Consider the following 17,921-nt stretch of genomic DNA (forward strand, 5'->3'; position numbering starts at 1 on the left):
TGCCACCATCCACCATGCCTCGCACCATCCTCTACGTTCGCGGTTTCCACCCCTCTACTCGCGCTCGTGATCTGGCTTATGAGTTTGAACGGTGAGTCACTTTCTGTTTCTTGTCGAAAAGGTAGTAAAAAAACACGTACTTATGCACTTTTTTTTTTCCTGCAAAGGTTTGGTCCTCTCGTTCGTTGTGACATTCCCGCTCTTCGCGGCCACAGCTCCAGTGCAAGCCCGTGAGTATTGCTTTTCGACGCTCTTCGCTTCTAGTCCTCTGCAGTCGCAAAACGAAAATATCGTCATGGCTCGCTTTTTTTCGCCCATTACCTGCGTTTGGCGGCTTCGTCGTCCCGCGATCCGGGTTCAGTACTAGCACCTATAACGCCGCTTAAGCGAGCGATGCAAATTCGACATATGTCGTGCGCGAGTCGAGGGCGAGTTTGCTTCGGACCTCGTTTCCATACGATACGAACTAGTACCTTTTTTTCCGCGCGCGTGTCTTTTCGAGAACTTCACCTACTACGCTTCCCGCTTTACCCCGAATACGAACTTCGCACTCAACGAAACTCCCTTCGATCGATCATTAGTTATGCGTTCGTGGAATTCCGCAGTTCCAGGGATGCTGCAACGGCTTTTGATGATATGTCAGTAAACCAATTTAGTTTGCGCAAAAGTAAATGGTTGATGAAATTTCCCAATGTACAGGCATGGAAGATATTTTGAAGGCTCCCGCTTGACTGTTGAGGTTAGTACAGCTGTGGCTAAAATGGACCGTATGGCTGACTTTTGCGCAGTGGGCTAAAAGGCTTCCATCCTCTATGTGGCGCAGCGGTGCTCGTTCCCCGCGTCGCAGTGGTGGTCGTTATGGCCGGTATCGTTCTCGCAGTCCCCGCAGGGACCGTGATTACGATAAGGACGATCGTCGCGGCCGGAGCAGGAGTCGCAGTCGGGACCGTAGGGACCGCGACGACCGCGATGACCGCGATGACCGCGATGATCGCGACGATGACAGAGAAGACCACAAGGAGAGACATCGCAGCGACAGCCGTGACAGGAAGAGGAGCTACAGTAGGGAGGACAGGTCTGACAGAGCTCGCACCCCGCCACCTCCTGCTGCCGATGAAGATATGAGAAAAGAGAATGGCGTAGAAATTGACAACGCCCCTGCTCTCTCTGAAGCTTAAATTTTTTTTCTAGTGTCTCCTAGTTGGCGTCCCTCCAAAACTGACATCTATTTCAACCTAAGTTGACCTTTATTATTTTCGAAGAATCTTTAATCAGAAAAAAAGGCGTTTGATCCCTTGAACGATGTTGAAGTACATAATAGTTTCTTAACATATTTCCTTGATAGTCTTGTCAGTTCGCAAATAAAATTGTTGATTTTTTGAGACATCGGGCCGTCGAGGTTAACGCCGAGTACCACTTCATCCAATCAATTAACAACAATACAGTTGCTATAACAAACATTCTGCTACCTCCAAATTCCTACACAATCACATGAAACACCTCTCATCTGGCTAATCCACTTCAAGCACCGTTCCTCTCTGAACACTACCCCAGCCAACTAGTCGCCAATGCTTCTCAATGCGACGTGATAATGCAACTTTCTCACCGACTTCTGTACAAGCGGGTGCAGTAAGCTGAATTTTTGCGAGGTCTGCTTTGACGCTGACGACGCGCCCGCCAGTTGACGTTGAGCCGATGTTGATGAGTAGTAACTCGTTTTTCACGAGCTTTGTTACTTTGGTAGTCTTTTTGTCTTCGGACTTGACACCTAGGAGACGGCGGAGGAGGAAGAGGCTGATCTCCAGTTCTTTTTATTTCAACAGCCATCGTTAGCACTTGATATTGGAAATTCAGAATGTAGAATTAAGAGGGGTGACGTACCAGTGAAGATCTGCGGAAGTTTTCCAGGTGCGCCGAGTACTTGACCCACAAGCCTATCCGCACGACAAAGCGTCGGGTCAATCATCGTACCGACACCAATAAGCCCACCGGGTACAGCGAATTGAAGTTGATTATTCTCCGCATGCAGCGATACGATTCGACTGAAAATCGGCTTGCATCGACTCCTGCCTTGTGCGTCTTTCGTAACGATCCCTGGACGAATTTCCACGCGCATGCCGAGCGTGAGGACACCTGTTAGGATTGAGCCGCCTGCTACACCACCTTTGAGCTCGTCGACTTCTGCGCCGGGTCTGTTGACGTCGAATGAACGGATGACGATTAGTTTTGGGGTGGTGGTGAAGTCACGGACGGGGATAGGGATACGTTTGACGATGTATTCGTTTACGGCGTCGATGTTGTATTTGAGTTGAGCGGAGATGGGGACGATGGGTGAGGATTCTGCTACGGTGCCTAACGGACCAGACAAATATCCATTGAGATAAAAACATTAACTCTCATAGCATGTCGGTGTGATGCCAACGAACCTTTTACAAACGCTGCTATACTTTTTTGGTGCTCCAAAGCAGTCGCTTCCTTGATAAGGTCGACTTTGTTTTGTAGGATTATGATGTTTTGGAGTTTCATGATCTCTACGGCTGCGAGATGTTCTGACGTTTGGGGTTGTGGACAGGTTTCATTACCGGCTATTAGGAGGAGTGCAGCGTCCATGACTGCTGCACCGTTTAGCATTGTAGCCATGAGAATGTCGTGTCCGGGACAGTCGACGAAGGAGACGTGGCGTAGAAGTTTCATTCGGTGACCACATCCTGGCCGTTCGCAGGGTGGGTTATCTTCTTTATTGGAAGAGTAGGATTTGTAACAACCCGGTCGCGGACAGGCTTCGTTTTCGCATTTGTAGATCTATAAATGGAACGGATTAGAAAATTTGAAAAGTTGACCAGACATCGATGGAGAAAGAGGTGTACTTTCGCGTTTGCGTACCCAAGCTTGATCGTGATATTCCGCACAAGCTCATTTTTGAATCGAACAGTCATCACCCCCGAGATAGCCTTCACTACAGTAGACTTCCCGTGGGCAACATGCCCGATAGTGCCTAGATGTTCAATTTAATTCAATGAGCATATGCGTTCATGCGAGAGCTTGAAGTAGGCCCATTGACCTAGGTTAATCGTAGCCTATTAGACGAATACATGTATTTGAGCATATATCAATACATAACGACAAGGTCTGTGGACACACCTGCTTAGAAATGACCTCAGGCGACAAGGGCGTCAGTTTTGTCGGATCGATATGGACGGTCTGAATCTCCTCTTCTTCCTCCGATTCAGACTCAGAGTCATCATGTGGCTTTTGAATCGTTTCTGACATTTTGTTCAGAGGCGCTATGGTCGGATGGGAGACGTAATATGAGGAGGGTCTTGTAGAGCTCGACTTGTCGATGGTGAAGGGTACGAGAAGATGGTTAGCACGTGATCTCTATTCAGTGACTCAATTTGAAGGTGACGTAAGCTATTTTTAACTACCAATTTTGTAAAATTGGAGAGGAAGAATATTTTTTGAGCTCGAATTGGTACTCTGACTCTGTGCAAATTGCTCCTTCTTTGAGTTCAATTTTCCGACGAATGAACTGGTGCAATTCATGATTGGGCATCCGCGATGCCTTGGACTTACTTAAACTGCCACATGAAGGTCGGGTCGACACAGCCATATCCAAGATCATCAAGGAAAACGAGAATAACTGGACTTGACCTTCTCGGGCCCTCTAAGATAGTAAACTCGATGACGATCTCAACTCTAGTACGGCATTCCAGACATATTGAAACTTATGCCTCCTGTGCGGCGAACTTTCGAGATGACTCGTTTGAAGGAACAACGATTCATCACCACGGACCCTCACAGAACGCGTAGGCTATCTTTTCATAGAACACGGGGCTGAATCCATGACACTTACACCTTCGTCCCCATTCAGGAGATTTCGGGTGAATGCCCGATCCGTGTAGCTCAGTCATTACTCTTCACTGCCACTCCACTCGAAAGTGCAAATAGACGCTGCACAGCCGTCTTGACAAAAGGTGCCTGCGCTTGAACGCGTAACGCGCAGCCACCTGCCCATGCAAAGCGCATTACCTTCTTCTTCCAACTCTTTCCTTTTTAGCTCGTGTTGACTACGCATTGCCTTGTGTTCAAGCGGTTGACTAATCTGTATTATTTCAGATTGGCATTTTGCCGAGTCGGGAATATCTGTCCTGCGGCTCTCAAGGTCAAATAGCGCAGCAAATTGCTTGAATAAATATGCGCCTCAGCGACAGAGGCAACTCCGTGTACGTACGGGTTGGCTCTGAGCTTGTTTATTTTAATGAATGGCGGCGCCGGCGACCCTATCCCCCTCCTAACTTGGCTTGTATTACCTATTTCGAGATATGGCAGGTGGAACTCTGATTCGAACTCATGCAGGCGTATAAACGCTGGAAGACACCGCCGGCACCCCTCTTGAATGCCAATGTGGCCGACGCTGGGAGTATAAGAAGGAGACGAGTCGACTGGTTACGTGTTCTCAAAGAAGTAACTACTCCGAACTCTTTTACTGTGCGGTTACCCCGAATGAGACCACACGACACTCTATCAGACTCTCTTAGCATCCGCTCGCGCTGGTACGCCAGACGGGCCGTTGGCCTGGTTTACGATCTGCGGAGCGACCCGCGGCACACGTACATTGCGACGTATAACGGCGACATGGCAGATTTGTGCGAGCCCGCTACACGCCACCCTTCGCGATACATGCGCATCATTATACGGCCAATTCCCGGAATTGAGCTTTCGGTCGATGTTACCAGCGGTGCCTACGTCACCGTTGGCCAAGTACTCTGGGCTGTATACTGCAAGCTTCGTCAGCCCATCGCACAGTACGAATGGTGGGCCCTGTCCAAGGACGAACGGCGCGATGTGGCGGCTGCGTTCTATAGGCGACTCGAAGCATCCTCCCGCCCTCAGTACGACTACTACAATGGCGTGAGGGGGGTTGATTTGTTCTGTGGCGATACAACGTTTCGAGGCCTTGAGCCATCCTATAAAGGTAGCGATGTTTGGGAACTTGTGATTCGAAAGAATGCATGGTATGTCCACGACTTTGGAAGTAAGAGATGTTTTAATAACGTTCGCTACTTTGTACAGATACTCCGTGCTGCACCTGCCCTCACTTGTTCGTTCACGTTTTTGAAAGCCTACCAGTTGCAAACCACATTCGTATCGTCACAATGCTTTTAACTAGCTATAACTCTGATAACTGTATCATTAGCCTACTCTGTCTCGCATGAATTTGTATCAACCCTCCCCACTCCAGTAATATATTCTCGTTCAAACGAACTTTCACAAAGGCATGCAACTGGCAACGTCCGCCCATCCGAGCAATCAAACAACATCCCGTCTATTTATCTTGCAAAGAAAATTCTGGTCGTCAAGGGTTCATGCGTGCGACTACTTCAACGCCTTACAAGGCAGGTCAATAACAGTCACAACTGACCTTCAGTGCCTTTGTTTGGTTTGGGAATACATAGGCGAAAGACAAAGGCTTATTATACTTATTTTGTTGGCACCCAGCAATATGCACAGATAAACCCATGTCCATGTAGTCGCTTTGTTTACTACTATCCTTGGCGTATGGCCAGAAATTTCGACGACTGATCTATGTGCCGTCTATTATTATGAACTTCGCTCTTCATGACATATCTGTTTACATCATCATGGAACAATTTAGCTTTCAAGCCTTTCCATTACTTATCCTTTGACATACAGTGTGTGTTCTTATCCTCTTTTATTAGGAAGTAGATCTCGAAGTTGCTGGAGGGCCAATGATGTCATAAATAGGAAAATAACGGTAAATTACATCCGTCTAAACCCATTTGGCCCGTCCAAATTTTTAGGGCCAAATTTGTCGTGCTGCCGAAAGTGTATTACATAAGGTACGCGTACATAGTCGTAAATAACGCGGGTTCAGAACGTGACGCGACTTTTCATCATTAGGACAGGACAAATCCATCTCCTCTCCATCTTACAAGCAGCCTCTAATGTCAGGCAAAGATGAAATTAAGCGTCAGATAGCCGCTCTCCAAGCTAAACTTGCCGAGGCCCCAGATTCCCCACCAGCAAAGAAACGGAGGACCGACCCAGTCACAGTACTTGCACCTTCAACGCCATCTCGTATGTGCTTTGCTACTTATTGAATCTTGTGCCATGACCGTAAGTTGTAGGAAAGAAAAATACTACTCACGATGCCGTTCAGAAACCCACGGATCTGTCTCGAAAGGTGCAACGAACGCAACAGTCGAAATGCCCAAACGTCGCACAAGGACAATCGACCACCTCACGTGTTGCCTTGAAGCAAGATGAGCGGGCGAATAGCTCAACGCCTGCAACTTTTATCTCGCAGCTTAAGTCAATCAACTCCAATAAAGGTGAAGGTCATGAGCGTGCGGCCCGTACGGACGGCTTCGAAGAGAAGCCCGCCCTTGCACCGACGAATTCAGAGACAACTACAGCACCAGTTCGGGATGACAGACTCGCTATAGTAGAGGACCTTGTGCCAGGGCCAGTCGACCATAAACCCGCTGCGGATGATCCAGACTTCGAGAAATTAGAACCCAATTCTGGAATAAGATTGAAGTGCGTCCTTCAATTTTGAAAAGCTTCAGTGTTCCTGATGCTTACGTGAACCTATGTCGTATTTGTGTTGTCAGAGAAAGGGTACTTCCGCACGCTGCGCTCCAGGATCATCTGACCGGGCGTTACTTTCTGCCACCATCTCTACTATACTCTGTTGTTCGCCTCCAGCCAAACAAACAAGGCTATGACGTCCCGGTCGAAGGCGACTGGGTAACAATAGCTGTTGTCGCGGACCGCGGCGATGTCAAAATCACTAGCGGACCCGGGACTTCGACTTACAGCAAGCGTCCGGAGGACGAAGATTCTGGCAATTCCGAGAAGAAGAACAACCCGGAAAGTAATAGGAGACGCAAAAGGGCGGAAGATGATGATGATGACGACAACCCAAAGGGACGAGGGAAGAAATATGTCCACCTCAAACTCATTGATCTAGGCCATCGTTCGCGGTCCTCGTCTTCCGCGGATTCACCTAGGGGGACTTTGCGTGGCGATGCGCAGTTATCCTTACTATTGTTCGAATCCGACTATTACGACAAACTAATAGACAAGAATGGCAAAAAGGAGTCTGTACGGAAACTATGGCGTGGAGGGAGTGGCGGTGCCTTTGAGGAGTGCTTCCCGAGATTAAGGGAAGGCACAGTCATCGCTCTCCTCAATCCGAAGGTCCTAAAGCCTTTCGCGGTATGACCCAAACCCCTTTCCCCTAAAGCATTGCGAACTAAATTTAGGTCAATTCAGAATACTAGGAATCCTTCGCCGACTTCTTCTATCCTAGCTCTCACACCATCCTCTGCATCTGCTGTCGCCGTTGTCGGCTACGCTGCTGACCTGGGCAAATGTACCGTACAACGGCGAGATGGGAAACCCTGTGGTGCCTGGGTTGACAGGCGCGTCAACCGTGTTGGGGCCAACTCAACGCATGCTGAAGACGTATGTGAATATCACATTCAGGCTGCGGTGCAGCGCGCAAGGTCAGGGCGACCGGAGTTCTCGGCTGGGTACGTGCATGTCCTTACACGGGAATTCGAGATGATCTGATAGTACGCGTGTTTGTAGGACGTCTGGAATGTCGACGACGGCTAATAAACGCAAGGCAACGTACGATCCACAACGGCAATGGGGTCTGAAACCCGAAGCCGCAAATCGCGGAGTGGATGGTGAGACAACATATGTCGTCGGTGGACTTGTTGCATCGTCCGGCAGAACGCAGACCATTAGTAATGTTGGCGAGGTGATGGGGCGTGAGGAGCAGGCCCGTGCCCGCCGAAAGGCAGGAGTGAGAGAGGACAAAGCATTGTCCGAGCTCCTTGTCAATGGTAAAACCCATTGTGCGAGAGGTGACAGTGGCGATACATCGAGGGAGGCACTGGCTGTGGTGAACAGAGCGCGTATGATGATGTCGAATGCCCGAAAAACCGGCTTCGATGAGTCGGAGACAAACAGTAAGGGGAAGGATAATATTGCATCAACGGAGGGAAATGACGTTGAGCGACCTCAACGAAAGACATATTCCGCTGAGATGGTCAAACGCCTCGGTTTCAATCCGACGGCCAAGCCGTATGGCCAGATTGGTTCTAGAATGAGCGCGAAGAAATCGGATGCGATAAATAAAGTGAGTCGCGCATGGCATTCTCATTTTTTCTGTTGAATTAACTGTATATTAAATTCATGGATGGCTCAGCTCGGCAAGTTGGCAAGTCACGACCGTAAGATTCAGCTGGGACCACCTCCAGGACCTAAAGTACGTTCTGGAGTAACTGCACCACCTTCGTCGTTCACGAAAACTCTGGCGACAAATACAACGGCCAACTCGGCAACTGCCAGGCTGGAAGTTGGAACTGATGATCATCACGCTCTGGATCCAATGACCTGCCGTCCCAGTGTTCTACACGGTACTTTTAAAAAGGATGTCATCAGCGGAGCTTCCGACCTAACTACCAAGGTCGAAAATGATTCGGATAGCGACCTTGAAATCGAACCTCTCCAGGCTCAATGGACAAAAGGCAAGACAGAGCGGGACATGTATAATTAGTTTTGTACACCATAACTCAAAGATTACTTGATTATCACCCAACCCTTCTACATAATCCATTGACAATAGTAACCCTTCCCCAATTTCGGGGTACAGAGTGCAGTACTGTGTTATACGTCTGAATCTGTCGGGAGTCTATCACTGTATCAGACCAATTCATGATACATCGGTTTCTCGCCCCCCGGGTCACGGTCTAGAATTATCTTCTGGGGGAGGGTACGGGGTCTATCCGTAATCAATTCTGCGACGGATACGGGTGGGGGTGGTCAATTCTGTGGACCGATGCTATTAAGGAGCCGTTTCGGCGGAAATGTGTAAGTTTGGGCCGAATGAATACGTGTACAAATACATGACCGACTCTGCGGACGTAAAAGCCGCGCACTCTCGCATGCTTTGTGCACCTTATCCCTTCTCATCGTGGACAATCATCAGTGTCGACAAAGAAAGATCGAGAAGAGGATGTAGAATAGTTCGTGGGAATTGCCATGTAATCCAAATATAGAAAAATTCTTCGAGGGAAAATCTGCACCCCAGCCCGCGTCAACTTCCGTTGCCGACACTTTGACGGCCGTTTCAACTGGCAAAATGCCCAATCCAGTTTGGAGTCAAACAGTATGTGGCTGTTGGCCGTAGACAGTTGCTGAAACTGGTTGCGGGCCGGGTATTTATTTTTGAATTTCGGAGGAAGAGTCATTTGTGGCAAACGAAGTGGTCTCAGTCATGCTTCGCTTGGTCTATCCCAGTCCTTTCTTCACAAACAACAATCTCGGCACAGCCCGTTAGCCCTGTAGATCCGCTGCGCCTTTAGAGCCGGGTCGCTCCCCTTAGCTTTTAACCATCATCATACCATCTTATTCCGATCTCTCCATTCCTCCTTTGCGACACATCACAGCCCTTCTTTATTATATTCCGTCTTCTGCGTTGCCATTCGCCGCCCGCTTCTAACGCCAGATAATCGTCCATACAGTGTTTCCTCGTCCTTCCGCATTTAGTTCCGTGCCCTAGTCCTACTCTGTTGTTCCACTCCTCCCGTCATGGCTCGGTACAGTTCCTCGAGCTCCGGCGGCTTACGCACTCGTCTCTCGTCCTGCACTGATTACCTCGAAGCGATTGCGGAACTCCGCGCTAAGCTTCTTCACTCCTCACCCTCCTACCTCATTTCAAATCCTGAAGAGGTTAGTTTGACTGCACTCTGTCATTCGCGTCCGACCACCTCATAACTGTCATTACATAAATTCCTTATTTGCATAGCTAATCTCACTTGTCGAGGTGAGTTTCCTTCTAAGTAGCGGCCTCTAAATTGCTTCAGGTGCGGCGTGAGAAAACAACTCATCAACGTCGTTTCAGGTGGCGAAGAACACGCTGCAAAGCAACGGTATCAGTTTGCATACGTTCTCCTCGTGCCCAGACTATTTGTCTGCGTATAAGGCCGCGTACTTCGGCCTATTACTGCAGCTTCAAGTACACAGTCATAACGCCCGGCTAGAATCAAAAGATCTCCAAGGTAATTTGACTTTGACAATTTAAATATTAACCTTATGTCGAGTCAAGAAACATAATAAATGATTGACGCTGATCCTTATCGCTGATCCAGTACGACTCAACCGCCTGCTATTTCCACTGTCTACTCAGCTTAGGGTCCGCACAAAGGCGGCGGACCAAGCAGTACCCGGTGGCTATGCTAAACAGAATTCTTGTGTCAAAGGAGCAGGTAACGACCTTGACGAGAATTCGCCACAGACAAGACTCGCGCCGCTCCCTTCGGGGGCAAAGGCCGCAGCAACTCCCTTCTCTGGACATGCTGCACCTCCACACGTACGTCCGACTGGACCTCCCAACTTACCACCAAACGTAATGCTGCGTAAGTATTTCAAACGCAACCTGTCGCCTTTAGCTTGTTTGTAAAAGAATTCCTCTGAACGGTATCATTGGTAGCGCCTCCTGCCCCGGTTCAACGTTCTACAGAATCATCAAAATCATGGAACATACCGGCGAATATTTCGTCTCGACAACTATCTGACCGATCGAATGGTGCCCTTTCTCAGCCTTTAAAGAGAGAGCGTTCTTCCGCGTCTCTCAGTCGTAAGGCCTCTCAAGACACCGTACATTTTAAGCGACGTCTAGGAGAACCGATATCGGTCTCTTCGACGCCCAAAATTCCTGTCTCAAGCCTGAAAATTCGTGGAATACCAGAGGGATCGATTAAGGACACGGACCACCCACCACACCAAAATGATCACGATGAAATACCCGTGGACAACGCTGGGTCCTCTACCTCAAGCTCCGGAGATGAAAGTGACACCGATTCCGACTCTTCTCACGTTATCGTTCCGTCCCACTCACCATTGCGCCGATCCTTTGGAATATTCTGTACGGGGAAAGGCCGAGGAGCATTCAGTGGCCCCGTACAGGGACAGCGGCGTCGCTCCTCGTCTCGAATGAGTACAGGGCTGCGCCGACAGCGAGAGTCAAAGGAAGACCTCATGGATACCAGCCCATGATGGGACGGTGATCATCGGGTTCTATTTGGGTTTAGGGAGTGTGTATAATATTCTGTGCCTTCTTTGAGGCGCGTGATAACTGAATTGCGATTAATTTAGAGCGAGAGGTGGTCGGTGAAGTAGGATAGCGTCGATTACGCTGCATAATGGAAACACGTACTCCGACTTGTCAGCGGCGGTGGTAAAATGAAATGTAGGAACTCAAAGTTGGTTATGTTGTCATTGTAGTACTAGCATGTACAAAATGCTCGTTTGAAACTATAATAAAATGTTGGATATTCCACTACCATTGGTTTCTTCTTGATAGATAGCTAGACTATTTTGTGATATATAGAGGTGAATAACTCTGAACACCTTCAGACAAGAAGGCTGAAAAATATCAACTCGAGATTGTCTTCGACAAGGACGTCCGGGGATTGGAACTAAGAAATTATAAGCTTTTCGCCTTATCACTCTGGCGAGTGTACAAATCTCTCTTCATATTAGCGAAATTTTCATTCAAAAATGCCTTCCGGACTTCATATTCATGCACAGGTGATTACCACAAATGCAGGCTAGCCCTGAGCAAAAATTCCGGTGGCGCCTCACCTCCGTGTCAAACACTTCTCTGACAAAAGCAACTCCCTAACGGCAATCAAGGCGCCGTCTCCAAGGCACGAGTAGCATGTGCGGCACAGGTATTCCAATAACGTTGTAGCCAAGTAGTTTCGTCCGCCCGCTCCTTACTCTGACGGGGAATCGAGATGAAATGATGACCACCACAAGTAGCATAACTAATTAGACTAAAATTAAATCTACCATAAGGTGTTTAATCTCCATCGGAAATTTCCACAAGCAGGAACTATAACCAGCCCTTAAATAAATTTTCCTAATACTCCGGGAGTCATCTTGACGCATCCTAGCGCCCTTTTATGCAGGTTTTGAAATAAGGTTCAGCACGGAAGCATTGTGAACGGCCCAAACTCAATGATCGGCATTGGCCTTGTTCGGCAAGAGTTACGTACGCACGGCGCACGTGCTGCGTCATCTCAGGCTGGTCCTTTACATATCTCGACTGCTGACATTGTCTGCCTGACCTTGGACAGTGTTATGCAGTGACTATCAACAGTTTATTAATACTTATACTATATATTCTATTTTTAGTCAAGTTAGTAAACTTTTTATACTAGTTACTTAAATATTATACTTTATTGTTAATAAGTTCACAGAATATACATAGTAATGATGATAGTATACTATTTACTAGTAATGATGATAGTATACTATTTACTAGTAATGATGATAGTATACTATTTACTAGTAATGATGATAGTATACTATTTACTAGTAATGATGATAGTATACTATTTACTAGTACAGATACAAGTACAGACACTGTCTATACTTATTTAAAGATTTACAAATGTCTCTTACTAGGTATATTAAAGCTTCTTAGTCAACATTATAGCCTTTTGTTAAGTGCTTTACAACAAATTTACAACACAAAGCTTCTAACAGACCTGGCTGTTAATAGTACACAGAACCTGTGCCTGTCATCCAACTCTTCAGGCTTTAATATTTGTAACAACACTACATCTTAACTTACATTTATACAGTTAGAGAATAGTTGTATTCTATTTGACTACAACATTCTATAGTTGCTACAGTCCAGTCCAGGTCCAGTCCAGGCAGGTTTTTGCTAGACTATTATGATAAACCAGACTAGAACCAATTTCTTATAATACAGGAGACAGAAACCTATTCTAAGGCCTAGAGAATTTGTTTTAAGATATATTTCTAGTTAATCAGGTAGTAGCTTTCAATTTTTGTAATAAATTCCTAGAGTTACAAAATAGGATTCTGCCTCCTGTGTAAAATTCTAGACCTTAAACTAGACCTAGCTAGACCCCTTGTAGACTAGACTAGCAGTCTAGTCCAGGTCTGAACCTAACCTAGTGTTACAGTTCTCTACTCTTGTACTTTTAGTTCTAAGGGTTCTACACCCTTCTATACTAGAACTTAGGACTTTCATCCCTTAGGAGTACTGTCTATGAACTATATGTATACTGACTCTTACTACTACCTCTCCTTACTTCATCATTCTATTCCTTTGACCACCCTTTTATTTTTTGTTCATTCTATAGTCTTTTACCCTTTGTTACAGTTCTCTACTCTCTTACCTTTAGTTCTAAGGGTTCTGCACCCTTCTGTACCAGAACTCAGGACTTCCATCCCTTAGGGGCACTGTCTATAAACTATATGTGTACTGACTCTTACTACTACCCTTCCTTACTTTATCATTCTATTCCTTTGACCACCCCTTCATTCTCTGTTCATTTTATAATCTCTTACCCTTTGTCTATCCCTTCATTCTTTGTACCTTTATCTTTGACATCCCTTTCTTTCATTCTTTGTAGCTTATCATTCTTAGTAGCTCATACTCTCTGAGTACTCTTGTGTAGTTTAGTATATATAAGTGTATAAGATCAGACTGGTCCTGTAGTCTTGATCTTATCTACTCTAGGTAGTCCTGTACTCTTAGGCTCACTCTATATACTCTACTCTTGTCTCACTCTCCCTCTCTGCCTGTTCTGCAAGTTCTGACTATGTTCTAGTACTTGTGTTCTGTATTTCTGTTGTGTAGGATAGTTGTAGCCTGGGTCCCCTTGCTAAGCCTTCAGGTCCCCTCTATACTATTACTGACATCAGATCAAGACTACCTATTACCACCCTACAACTCTCCTATGTTTTGAGCATTAGTACTTGCCATTGTGTTGATCTCTTTTCTTTGTCCTAACCTTTTTACATTTTTAAATTTTAAACTTTCTAAACCTTTTTAAACTTTTGCCACCCTTCTTCTATTCATTACCCCTTTTAGTTTAGTACTGATTCCTTTGTAGTGTAAACATGGACCCTCCTACACTGACTGCCACCCCTACTGTCCTGCCAGATTAGTAGTTACAAGTAGAACTAGCTTAATATGTGTAAACCTCTATTTAAGAGGCTTTTACTAACTATGTACTCCCAGTCCCTTCAGAACCTGTTCCAATTGTTCTAGAAGTTGTAACCTGTTCTAGAAAGAAAGTGTATGTAGCCTACCCTTCAGACTTTAATAGGTAGTACTTTGAGGACTTTTAGTACTAAGTCAAACTATACATAGCTACTATTTTGACTGATCTATCCTTAGATCTTAATTGTATCCTATTTGTCCTCTCCTTCATGAAGGAAGGTAATACAGTCACCTAGGCCTAGAACTGGATTGAAGGCTATTAGATTGGAAGCCTGATCTGACTTCAGAACAATGAGTTGTATTCAGAATTTATAAAGTAACTCTGTACTTCCTTTATTAATCTGAAGGAGAAGTATAATGTGTAGAACAAGCTTGTGTCTCTATGACAGGGCAAACATTCTACCAATGTCTTCTTTCAGGAGTTTGATATCCTAGCCTAGAAGGCAGGATTCATACTCAGGTTTAATAATGTCCTTATTAGAATACTTAAAAAAGCTCTTTACTCAGAACTGATTAATAAGATTCTTAGGATAACACTAGAGCTGGTCACTTATACTAAGTAGAAGACACACACTATCTCCTTCAACTAAGCTGTAGCTTGGATACATTAAGTCTGTACAGAATGCTTACACATGTGTCCAGCTCTGACAGTTCCAAGTCCTTGAATCAATCTGCCTGTAATTTGTAATCAATCTGTTCTGATAGACATTAAAGAAGCCTGAAAGTAAGGAGCATACTTTGCCTACAGAAAGTCAGGGCACTAGATTAAGGACTGTCTACAGAAGTAATAGTATATCTGTTAGGTCATTAGAGTAATAATGAGTAACAAGCAGGATTTGTAGTAAGAAGCCTTTTTTACAAATCTGGAAGTCATCTCAGAACTCTTAGACTCTGACTATGTACTCTAGGATTTTGTAGAGGCCTAACAGTGAATGTAGTACTGAAGGGCTATAACTTGGATTTTTTAATAACTACTTTTGATTCAATAGACACTGTAGGATTAGAAGTAAATAAAGTAAGAAAAGTAGAAAAAGTAGAAAAAGTAGAAAAAATAAATTAACAAAATTATTTATTAGAAAGAAGAAAGTTGAAAACAAAAGTAGATAGTTCTCCTATTTCTTCTGATTCTTTTGATTCTTCTCTTCACACTTTATCCAAGTTTAAATCTGTACAATCTGACCTACTACTTCTGTATTCTAAGATCTTAGAACATTCAGAATACTACCTAGCCTTGTTTACTACTCAGTAGTTTGTCTATAGTATCAAGTAAGAATGGTCTCAGTTGAGTTCACAGCTGAGGACATGAGTCTGTCCTTGTTGAAAGAGAGAGGTTAATAAGGAAATGTTAGTACATATACTTACCCTTTCAGACAATAAGGCTACACAAGCTGTACATTCCCTTCAGAACAAGTAACAGTTCATTAGAGGATGTTCTAAGTACTAGCTCTAGGTTTCTGTCCTCTTAGCTCCCTTCTCAGGATCCCCCCAGATCCAAACAATAGCTCTGATAGATAGTAGATACACTAGTTTATGTATTAATAAGGCCTTTGTATAGGAACACTACCTCCCTACTTGACACATTCTACTTCCAATCCTAGTATACAATACAGACAGAACCCTGAACTAGAATAGTCAGATTACTGAGTTTGTCCAACTACAGATGACTATTTAGGATTATAAGGAAAGTATTGAGTTCAGAGTTACTAACCTTAGAAAGACAAACATCTTTATTAGATTCAAATGGCTTAAGGCTCACAACCCTACTATTGACTAGTTAGAGTAGACACTTGTGTTTGATCAGTGTTCCAAGTCTTACAACTACCTTACACTACTGTTCTAAGTGAATGTGGACACTTTCAATGTTACTAACAGTTCTAATAAAGGTGACTAGTTGTTCTTTTTTGACTAGGATAGATATATAGATACATATTCTAGTTAAGGCAGAACAGAGTTGATCTGAAGAATGTCTGAGACAGAACCAGTCTAGAACCCTCTCAGAATGACTCTACTCTAGAACACACATAGACCCAGCCTGCCAGATTTTGTCTGAGAGTTCCTCAAAGTCTTTAGTAAAGAGGAATTCAACTAGCTTCCTAAACACTGTCTCTAGGACTATACAATTAAATTAACTAAGGGTTTCCAACCTAAGGATTGTAAGGTCTACCTACTTAACAGAGACAAGTAGGAGGTGCTCAACAAGTTCCTTCAGGAAAATCTTCAGAACAGTTGGATTCAACCCTTAAAGTTGTAACCTCTAAGATTATACACATAACTTTAGTTAAGTATATAAAGGGCTATTTGTAGACACTTAGAGATTATCTTTGTACTTGCTCCTGTACTTAGGTTGACCTCTCCAATCCCAGGTCTTTGTCTGTTCTGTGTTCTTGAGTAAGGCTCTAGCCTTTACACTTTTTTTTAAACATTGTAAAATTTAGGGATTACCTCTCATCCACTATCTTTCACTTGTGCCACCAGATTGTCAGCCTCCCCCTAGCTTCCCCCCACACGTCTGCTATCTACTACACATCTATAGTACTCTATAGTAAGACCCTAGTTAATTATGAGTATTACAAATACTATACAAATATCCTGTTCTCTCTTAAGGGCTTATAAGGAGATTGTTACTACCTACTAGCTAACCTTTAATCTCTCAACAGACCCTTATTAGAGGTCCTGAGCTTCTGGGAGAATGTGCTATAAAGATTACATATGGTTGTGCTAGAGTAGAGTGTATTGTGTATTATTGTGAGTCTGGTCAGCTGTCTACAATTAAGGTTCTACTACTCAAGAATATACTTTACTATACTACTTTAAGCAGATTATCTACAGACTTACTCTTACTTATAACCTTTCTACCACTTGTCACAATCTTAAGCTAGTGTTTAGAAACAAGCTGTAGAAGCCTCTACTATTCTATTCCTGAAATTATTCAAGGAGAACACTATCTTAGTACTGTTACTAAGATTAGGAGCTACTATATAATTGCTCCACCAGAACACTGTTAAGAAACAAGCTGTAGAAGGATCTACTGTCCTAGTCCTAAAATTGTGTAAGGAAGCACTTTCTTAATACTACTACTAATATCTGGAACTGTAGTGTAATTCTCTTTAGGTACTGTAGGTTCTATACTGACAGATACTGTCTACTTTTAGTACAACAGACATTATGATTGAGTTGTCAACTATAGTGTATCTATTGTATGCTTATTGTACCTACTATAACACATATCTCTCTATTGTTAAGGTGTTTGTCAAGACTGTCTATTCCTTACTATACTATCTCTTACTCTGTCACTGTCTAGTGTCTACTATTATTGTCTACTGTCTACTAAGAGTATAAAGTCCCTTTCCCTTCCCTTCCTGTTTTCTAGAGTATAAAGCCCCTTTTCTAGTCATAGACCTAGTCAGGGTACTAAGTCTCTACTAGTGTCAATTCCTGTCCTAGACATATAAGGCCTTTATTAGTATTACCTTCTGTTTTCTAGAGTATAAAGTCCCTTTTCCAGTCATAGACCTAGTTAGAGTACTAAGCCCCTACTAGTGTCAATCCTAGTCCTGAATGTTTAGAGCCTCTACTAGTGTCACCTTCAGTCCTAGACCTAGCTAGAGTATCAAGCCCCTACTAGTATCATTCCTAGTCACAGACTTAGTTAGGAATTATACTCTACTAGTATTATTTAGTCCTTTCCTGTCCTGTCCTTTCCTGTCCTGTCCTGTCCTGTCCTGTCCTGTCCTGTCCTGTCCTGTCCTGTCCTGTCCTGTCCTGTCCTGTCCTGTCCTGTCCTGTCCTGTCCTGTCCTGTCCTGTCCTGTCCTGTCCTGTCCTGTCCTGTCCTGTCC

General features: G+C 44.6%; 5 protein-coding genes across 5 annotated transcripts; 4 read left to right on the forward strand and 1 right to left on the reverse strand.

Annotated features, from left to right (window-relative positions):
• Positions 1–14: 14 nt before the first annotated feature.
• Positions 15–1,178, forward strand: FOMMEDRAFT_154242 (uncharacterized protein; the record flags this gene model as incomplete). The annotated part of the gene is made up of 5 exons (XM_007264790.1): positions 15–91; positions 168–180; positions 265–638; positions 700–739; positions 789–1,178. The coding sequence occupies 5 exons, from the start codon at positions 15–17 to the stop codon at positions 1,176–1,178; spliced, it is 894 nt and encodes a 297-aa protein (XP_007264852.1).
• Positions 1,179–1,405: 227 nt separating this feature from the next.
• FOMMEDRAFT_139657 (translation initiation factor eIF2 gamma subunit) lies at positions 1,406–3,284 on the reverse strand. Its single transcript, XM_007264791.1, has 6 exons — positions 3,142–3,284; positions 3,062–3,077; positions 2,868–2,995; positions 2,427–2,802; positions 1,882–2,352; positions 1,406–1,807 (listed from the first exon to the last, which is right to left on the reverse strand). Exons 1-6 carry the CDS (start codon positions 3,268–3,270, stop codon positions 1,512–1,514), a joined length of 1,416 nt encoding a protein of 471 aa, XP_007264853.1. The 5' UTR covers positions 3,271–3,284; the 3' UTR covers positions 1,406–1,511.
• Positions 3,285–3,766: 482 nt separating this feature from the next.
• On the forward strand, positions 3,767–5,229 carry FOMMEDRAFT_105314 (uncharacterized protein). Its single transcript, XM_007264792.1, has 3 exons — positions 3,767–3,806; positions 3,872–5,015; positions 5,074–5,229. Coding segments are annotated over exons 2-3 (666 nt in total). The 5' UTR covers positions 3,767–3,806; positions 3,872–4,350; the 3' UTR covers positions 5,075–5,229.
• A 737-nt stretch (positions 5,230–5,966) lies between these two features.
• On the forward strand, positions 5,967–8,593 carry FOMMEDRAFT_81119 (uncharacterized protein; the record flags this gene model as incomplete). Its single annotated transcript, XM_007264793.1, has 7 exons — positions 5,967–6,099; positions 6,150–6,561; positions 6,636–6,898; positions 6,959–7,242; positions 7,300–7,559; positions 7,618–8,173; positions 8,252–8,593. 7 exons carry the CDS (start codon positions 5,967–5,969, stop codon positions 8,591–8,593), a joined length of 2,250 nt encoding a protein of 749 aa, XP_007264855.1.
• Positions 8,594–9,663: 1,070 nt separating this feature from the next.
• On the forward strand, positions 9,664–11,300 carry FOMMEDRAFT_18734 (uncharacterized protein). The gene is made up of 5 exons (XM_007264794.1): positions 9,664–9,768; positions 9,845–9,862; positions 9,941–10,454; positions 10,529–11,132; positions 11,194–11,300. The coding sequence occupies exons 3-4, from the start codon at positions 10,448–10,450 to the stop codon at positions 11,092–11,094; spliced, it is 573 nt and encodes a 190-aa protein (XP_007264856.1). The 5' UTR covers positions 9,664–9,768; positions 9,845–9,862; positions 9,941–10,447; the 3' UTR covers positions 11,095–11,132; positions 11,194–11,300.
• Positions 11,301–17,921: the final 6,621 nt, after the last annotated feature.

Source organism: Fomitiporia mediterranea, assembly GCF_000271605.1.
Source record: "Fomitiporia mediterranea MF3/22 unplaced genomic scaffold FOMMEscaffold_4, whole genome shotgun sequence".
NCBI classification, from domain to species: domain Eukaryota; kingdom Fungi; phylum Basidiomycota; class Agaricomycetes; order Hymenochaetales; family Hymenochaetaceae; genus Fomitiporia; species Fomitiporia mediterranea.